At 38.7% G+C, this 7,534-nt stretch overlaps 1 protein-coding gene and 1 non-coding gene across 3 annotated transcripts; one reads left to right on the top strand and one right to left on the bottom strand.

Moving 5' to 3' along the window:
* On the bottom strand, positions 1-102 carry LOC125613228. Its single transcript, XR_007343733.1, has one exon. It is a non-coding gene; the product is annotated as a small nucleolar RNA U13 (small nucleolar RNA).
* A 270-nt stretch (positions 103-372) lies between these two features.
* On the top strand, positions 373-7,525 carry Tti2 (TELO2 interacting protein 2). Of its 2 annotated transcripts, XM_015501249.2 has the most exons (8): positions 373-497; positions 777-1,488; positions 3,071-3,257; positions 3,848-3,940; positions 5,341-5,528; positions 5,605-5,748; positions 5,937-6,099; positions 7,326-7,525. In XM_015501249.2, exons 2-8 carry the CDS (start codon positions 845-847, stop codon positions 7,428-7,430), a joined length of 1,524 nt encoding a protein of 507 aa, XP_015356735.1. In that variant the 5' UTR covers positions 373-497; positions 777-844; the 3' UTR covers positions 7,431-7,525. The 2 variants fall into 2 exon arrangements, with proteins under 2 accessions (XP_015356735.1, XP_015356736.1); XM_015501250.2 differs by having other exon boundaries at positions 427-1,488; positions 5,949-6,099.
* Positions 7,526-7,534: the final 9 nt, after the last annotated feature.

The following is a 7,534-nucleotide window of genomic DNA, read 5'->3' as shown; positions in this document are numbered from 1 at the left end:
CGTCAGACGGGTAATGTGCCGATGTCGTAACAAGGTTTAGAGGGAGGCACATCTCACACAAGAGCGTGAATACCCAATCATCACGCTTATGAACCGAAGGATCGGAGCCGTAATTGCTGGTTAAGCAGTCCCAAGTATGTGCCACTAATTTTTCGAATAGGGTGATTAGATAATTTCACATATATCCAATTTTAACACAAAAATTTCTGTACACTTCAAAAAGCAGAGCTGATACTCTGTGACAACTTTCTTTCCCATCTTACCAAAACAAAACAGAAACTAAATTAGTGAGCGGGTGCTTATATATGTAAATATATTCGCTAGAGCTCCACCTTTTCTGCCTGTTTTCTTAGCCTATCTTTATGGCTTTCCGACCGTAAGTCGTGAAATAGAAGGTTGCGTCAGTATCGGCGGAAGTTAGCCTTGTGCTTTGCGGCAACGAGGTTTGGTGGTGCCGGATACTGCCAGAGACAGACCGTGTGTGGGATACCCGGCAGGTATTCGCATTCTTATTGTGTTCGTGTCTCAGCTCACCAGGTTCTTTCTTTAAAAAAAAGAAAAAATGGAAGGGAAGTGGGGTGTCTTCAGAAAGAGTAGTTTCTCCACTTCCCAGTTACAAGTCTGAGACTTTTTACCAGCAAGGCGCATTTCCCTTGCACTTTATTAACCCGATCAAACTTGTCACCCTGCTCCCAGACGTCTCGCCCTTTTATTTGAATATAGTTAACTGTCCTTTGGCATAATTCCAGCTTCCGAGTCATCTCTCCCCTCTTTAGTGGGTCCTATCCAGCCTCTAGCTTCGTGCCCCAACGGAGACCAGATCTTTACTGCTGCAGCCGGAGGAATGGAGCTTGAGAGCGCGAAGGAAACACCGCGGGAAGGCTCTTCCTTGCCTGGCGAGTGGTCTCCCTCTGCCCTCGAACAGAATTTCTCCAAGATTTTGCACCGCCTTACCGGCCAGGAGGCACGACAAAGCAACTCAAGAGATGTCGCTCTTAAAGACCTCTGTGCTCTAATAGAAGCCACAGAATGTAACAGATTATTTGAGGAGAGTGGCGAACCGCACCGTGGAATACCTGAAATACTCGGGCAGGTGGCAAAAGCTCTGGGAAAGTACGCAGCCCCACACAAAGAAGAGGAAGGTGGAAGTGATGGTCACTCTGAAGTAGCTGAGAAAGCAGCAGAAGTTGGGTTACTCTTTCTTAAACTGTTGGGGAAAGTCGAGACTGCCAAGAATTCTCTTGACTGCCCTGCATGGGAGACAGGCCTACGTCACTTGGCAGGACCCATCTATATTTTTGCTATCACACACTGCTTGGAGAAACCATGGACCAGCCCAAAATCTCAGGAGGTTGCTGGAGAGGTGCTCTCCTTACTACTTCGAGTTACTGGATGCAGTTCTGAGGCAGGATTCTTACGCGGAGAAAATGAAGATGAGAAAGGGAAATTTATTGTGGTAATGGGGCTACTCAAACCCGATTTGAATAAGTGAGTACTCCTGCCCTTTGCCACATGAGCTTCAACCTAATGTAGTGGAAGGTTAGAGCTCAAAGAACCCAAGTTTATTCATCAGGAAAATAAAGATGTTGTAATAGTAGATCTCTTAAAACTGGCTTGTTAAAAATGCACTAGATAGTAGTAAATATGAGATTAAAACCAAGGTTTTCAGGCTTGATTTTACAATGTTCTTTCTGGCACTAGACATTTGCCTTGAAAAATTGGAAATCCTGTCCCACTGATCTGGAATTATGTTTCTTAACCTAGGTGAAGATAGGGATTTGGAGAGGATTTTAAAAACTTATGATTTGAGGGGTTGAGAGTGTAGAGCACATGCCTAACATGAGGCAGGACTTGGGTTTGATTCCCCAGCACCACAAAAACAAAAGTTTGAATTTCAATTTGGGGATCTTTAAACTCATCACTAGGTTTTAGATAGAGAAGTAGTATTTGGAATGAAAAAATAATGACTCTTTTTTTCACTTGATACTTTGGAAGTATTTGTAGCACTGAAGTGATGACAAAAAAATACCATAAACTGTCATTTTTACCAGGAACATGGAGGACAAGGGCTTCTTTTTTCTTAATATTTATTTTGTTTATTTACTTATTTTTATGTGGTGTTGAGGATCGGACCCAGGGCCTCGCGCATGCTAGGTGAGCGCTCTACCGCCAAGCCACAACCCCAGCCCAAGGGCTTCCTTTTATTGTTCTGAGTAGAACCAGTTTAGATAGCCTCTCTGAATCTGTTTCCTTGATGGCAGGTGTTTACCAGGGATTCAACTTAGGGGCACTCAACCATTGAGCCACATCCCCAGCCCAATTTTGTATTTTATTTAGGGTCTCACTGAGTTGCTTAGTACCTCACCGGTCTGAGGCTGTCTTTGAACTTGATATCCTCCTGCCTCAGCCTCCTGAGACGCTGGGATTATTTATATATTATTTAATATAAATAATATATATTATTTATATTAAAAATAATGAAACCCAGCTGTTTCATTATTTTTAATATAAATATATATACTAACAGTTATTTTGAGGATTAGTTGAGTCATGTGCAAATTCACTTTATAATCTCTAAATTGGTGCTTATGTATTGATTCATTTGTTCCCTTATAATAATGCCGAGACATTTCCATTATTCCTCTTTCCCTTTTCAGAACATATTTACTGTAATAGTCACCAACACCACTGTCACCTCAGATTCTTTACATAGCTATGGTTATAAATAACTGTTTCTCATTGGATAAGTTTTAAACAGAGAGCCCTTGATGATTGTTATATTTAGTGTAGATTATGGAAATTATTATTACTTTTTTTGTGTGTGGTGCTGAGGATTGAACCCAGGGCCTTGTGCATGTGAGGCAAGTACTCTACCAACTGAGCTATATCCCCAGCCCAATTATGGAAATTATTTTAACTCAAATCATAAAATAAGTGTTATAAAACCAAGACTTATCCTATGTGAGGTGTATTTTTTCAAGAATAAAAAATACTCTGTTCAGTTTGAACTGGTTAATTATATTGCTAATTAACATCACATCACTTTATGTTGTTTCATGTATGCATTTAGGGAAACCTGGAAAAATAACCCTGCTGCCAAACATGTTTTCTCATGGATTCTGCAACAGGTCACTCGACCCTGGCTATACCAACACCTAGAAAGGATACTTCCCCCATCATTGCTCATCTCAGATGATTATCAAACTGAGAACAAAATCCTGGGTGTACGCTGCCTTCATCACATTGTGCTTAATGTGGTAAGCAATTTCTGCTGTCACCTGTGTTGATGGGACAGACTGAGTTAGTTATTCATGACCATTCTTAAGTCATCATATATAGCTATTATTTTCACTTATGTTCATTCACTAGCTTAAGTCATTAAGTCATTAAATTCACTTATTTATTTTTCTTCTTAAATTTCTCCTCTGCCAACCTGATGTGTTTCATGGTTTAATTTAAAAAGGACAACCAAAAAATCAGGAGTATAGCTCAGTGGTAGAGTGTGTTCATAGCATGCATGAGGTCCTGAGTTTTAAAAAAAAAGCAAAAAGGATAGTTATAGTAGAAACAGGAAGGATGGATCATTATCATACTGAATAACTAGACCTTGAGTGATTAACAGTTGACTTCGAACAAGGGAAAAAAACTGAACCTGAAAGGGATTGTACCCAAATGTGCAAGCTAGTATTGAAGGAAACTTAAAAATTTTGTATTGTAGAGCTTTTAAAATATATGCAGAAATAGACTGATATAATTAGCCTCCATGTACCCATAATCTAATTTGGAGAATTACCAACATTTTGCCAGTCTTGGAAAACTTTTAATTGGATAACTTGTCTGATTGCAGCCAGCTGCTGATTTGCTCCAGTTTAACAGAGCCCAGGTCATATACCATGCCATTTTCAACCACCTGTACATGCCAGAACACAACCTCATTCAGGTAAGGTTTATTCAACTGTTTGAGTTCTCCAAAATTGAGTAGAAGATTGCACTATGTAAGTACTGAGTAGTTGAGAGACCTGTTCCTCTCTTATAAAGTAACGATGATAAATAAAAGCTGTTGCCTAAAAAATAGCTCAACATTAGACAGGCATCCACACCTGAGTCTTCAAAGAAAAACCAGTGGTTTGCCTTCACGTTGGTCAGTTATGTATCACTTATCGGCAGCTAAATGTCTGAAAAAGTTCTTTTTTATTAATTTTAATGTTCTTCCTTCTTTCTTGCCTTATATCAACATATGCACTTGAAACTCATTATATGTAAATATTTAGTGTCATTTATTTTTTCATCCAGTAGTCACTGATACCCATTATGTGCCAGTAACTATTGTAAGATTCAGAGATAAATGAATTAGGTAGGCTTTAAGAAATCCTTTGGAGGGATAGTAAGGTAATTGATTATGTATTCACATATCTGAACACATGTGCAATATGAGTGATAACTATATTAGGTTTGTGTAAAATGCAGCAGATGTCTAGCAACAGGCATCTAACCAGGTTGGGGTGGTGTTAGGGATGATTTTAGAAGGCTTTGGGAAGCAAGTGATATTTGCTTATGAGGATGAATAGAAGTTTCATAGGAGGGAGAATATTCTGAAGACAGAAGAAACAAATCTATAAAATTACAGGTTTGTGTGTGTGTCGGGGGGGATGGAACCCAGATCCTTGTACATGTTAGGCAGCACTCTTCCAGAATTATACCTCTAATCTTTGATCTTTTTAAATGTCTTGTCTACCTCCTGCTCCAGCATCTTTTTTTTCTCTTTATTTTTTTTACTTTTATTTTTAAATTAGTATTTGGAGTTATTGAGACTCCACATACTAACAGGTAAGAGTATATTTATGGCTTTTAAGATGGTGAAGAAGAGACTTTTGAAAATGCAAAACACTAAGAATAACCAAGCATCCCAGGAGAACTAAAAGGGGAGGGTCTGGATACTGTAACTTCAGATAGGGTGATCAAATGTGATACTAATTTGGACTATCTTAGATTCTGTGTGGAAGTGGGTTTATTGATAGTACATGTAAATATGAAGTTATCACTAAGTCACTTTTACTTAGTGACAATAGACTTAAATTCCTAAAGTCTGGATAAACATCCCAGCTCTGCCAGTATTCCCATTTCACAAACTAGTAAGGAACAATCCTTAGGAAAAATGGAGATGAAGGATGTGAAGACGGTGTTAAATAATTTGCATCCAATAGATTAATTACTTTGGTATCTTAGAATTGCTATGACATGGAACCCAAAGACAGTAGATTAATGAAGTTCTTAGAAAAATCAAGAGTGTTGTGAATGCAAACGGATGAACTATAGTTTCTTTCCATTTATTCCTTTTAGGCTGTGCTCCTGTGTCTCCTGGATTTATTCCCCATCCTGGAGAAAACCATGCACTGGAAGGGAGATGGAGCTCGCACCACCACACACTGTGATGAGGTACTGCGGCTGATCCTAACCCATATGGAACCTGAGCATCGCCTTCTCTTACGTAGGACTTATGCAAGAAACCTACCAGCTTTTGTGAAGAGGCAAGTATCTGGGTTGCTGGTCTAGCCATACATCCCAAATTCAACTCTTTGGCATCACATTCTCTTCTATTTTTAGGTTGGGGATCCTAACTGTCCGGCACTTGAAGAGGCTGGAGCGGGTCATCATTAGTTATCTGGAGGTTTATGACGGACCAGAAGAGGAGGCTAGATTGAAGATATTAGAAACCCTAAAACTTCTCATGCAGTATACTTGGCCCAGGTATAACTTCTAAGCAGACAGCTGTGCTAAAAAGGGGCAAAACTCGGCCAATTTTCTCTTTTTAACTTCTGTAATTCAGTGCAAAGTATTAGGGACATGCATAACAAAAATTTGAAGTCTGATCATTGGTTCTGTTTTGATGTTAATGGTCTTTTAGAATGTGAACAGTCTTTTCTTTCTGACTGCAGAATTTCTTGCAGACTTGTGGTCTTACTGAAGGCTATCTTGAAACTTATATGTGATGTAGCAAGGGACCCAACACTTACACCTGAGCCTGTTAAGAACACCTTGCTACAGGAGGCCACAGACTGCCTGATTCTCTTAGATCACTGTTCTCAAGGACAAGTAAAGGTAAGAGTGTACAATTTGGTTTTAGTTGGCCCTTATTATTTATATGTAATTCCTGTGATAATTTACTATTTATGTGCCTCACCAAGCCCAGAGGGTTTTATATTCCCATCTCTAAGCCCTCTAGTCTTCAACAGTTTGTTCAGTACTTTTTCTTTTTTACTAATGATGGGAATTAATCCCAAGGTACTACACTTTCCCCCAGGCAGCCTTTGAAGCACATGCTAATAAGCATTATTCTTATTAATGAGCTATATCCCCAGACCCTCATTTTAAAGCTATTCAGAACTGCTTAGAGCAAAAGGCAAGAGGATCAGAGGTCTGAATTACGGACAAGAGAGTACGGGCAAAAGCATTATGATCAAGAGTTTGTAAAATTTAAGTTCTGTTCCAGTCTTTTGAATTAAAAGAAGTAATGAGTTTAATATTGAATAACTTAGCTATCAGAAATGTTCCTGTTTTGGGGTAGGTAACCATTTTAGGTGGATGTTTTCCCATAGTTTTATTTATCCATATGGGAATTCTTTTTGGTCGTATATTCCACAAAAGTTAACTACTCAAAGTCACAGCTTATACTAGCTATCTGTGCATTTATATGTATTTAACAGACTTAATAGACTGTCTCATTTTTTACTCCATTTAGAAATCTTCAATTGAAAGCCTAAAGGTAGCATGAAAAGAAATTCATATCTCAGAAATATTTGAGAGTGTGAATGAACAAATAAAACAACAAACCAAACTATTTCATTTTAGCTCTTAACCTTGGGCAGTTTCAAGTATTGAGTTCTAAATCCAGATTAATTTGCCATGGTTAGAATTAAACTGCTGCCTCTTGAACCAACAGGACACTGGAATAAACAAGTTAATGTTTTGTTTCAGTTTGGTTTTTTGGTACTGGGTATTGAACCCAGGGGTGCTTGATCACTGAGCCACATCCCCAGCCTTTCTTTGTATTTAGAGATGGGGTCTCACTCAGTTGCTTAGGGTCTTGCTAAGTTGCTGAGGCTGGCTTTAAACTCATGATCCTCCTGAGCTGCTGGGATTATAGGCATGCACCACTGTGCCTGGCTTGTTAATGGTTTTTGAAGTAATCTATTCTGATTGGTGAACTGCCCTCTAGAGTTATCCATTCTTTTCTTCTTTGAGTATTTTCTAGAGAAGAAGAATGAAAGTAAAGGGAAAAAGTAACAATTCAAAAAAGTCCATGTTTGTTTGGTTTCATGTTTCAGGGTCTCTTGGCCAAAATTCTCCTAAGCTGTGAAGACAGAACGGTGGTGAGCTGTATCAGAAAAGTGCAACAGGTTCCTGAAGGCAATCCCTACCATGGAACTTAAGAGTGCTCATTAAAAGGAAAGAATTTTCTTTCCATTCCAGATTGTATGAATGGAGTTGTGGGAAAAGGTATTATTACACTAAACATTGAAAAATAGGAACTTTT

This window comes from Marmota marmota, unplaced genomic scaffold (genome assembly GCF_001458135.2).
Source record: "Marmota marmota marmota unplaced genomic scaffold, marMar, whole genome shotgun sequence".
In the NCBI taxonomy this organism is placed as follows: Eukaryota; Metazoa; Chordata; class Mammalia; order Rodentia; family Sciuridae; genus Marmota; species Marmota marmota.
Note: the sequence above shows the minus strand (reverse complement) of the source record. Positions and strands in the feature narration are given on the sequence as shown.

Bases quoted from the DNA above. Each gene is read 5' to 3' on its own strand.
- Tti2 (XM_015501249.2), top strand. From the start codon at position 845: ATGGAGCTTGAGAGCGCGAAGGAAACACCGCGGGAAGGCTCTTCCTTG. The intron at 1,489-3,070 runs GTGAGTACTCCT...GTATGCATTTAG, and splicing joins CTCAAACCCGATTTGAATAA to GGAAACCTGGAAAAATAACC. The intron at 3,258-3,847 runs GTAAGCAATTTC...GTCTGATTGCAG, and splicing joins ATCACATTGTGCTTAATGTG to CCAGCTGCTGATTTGCTCCA.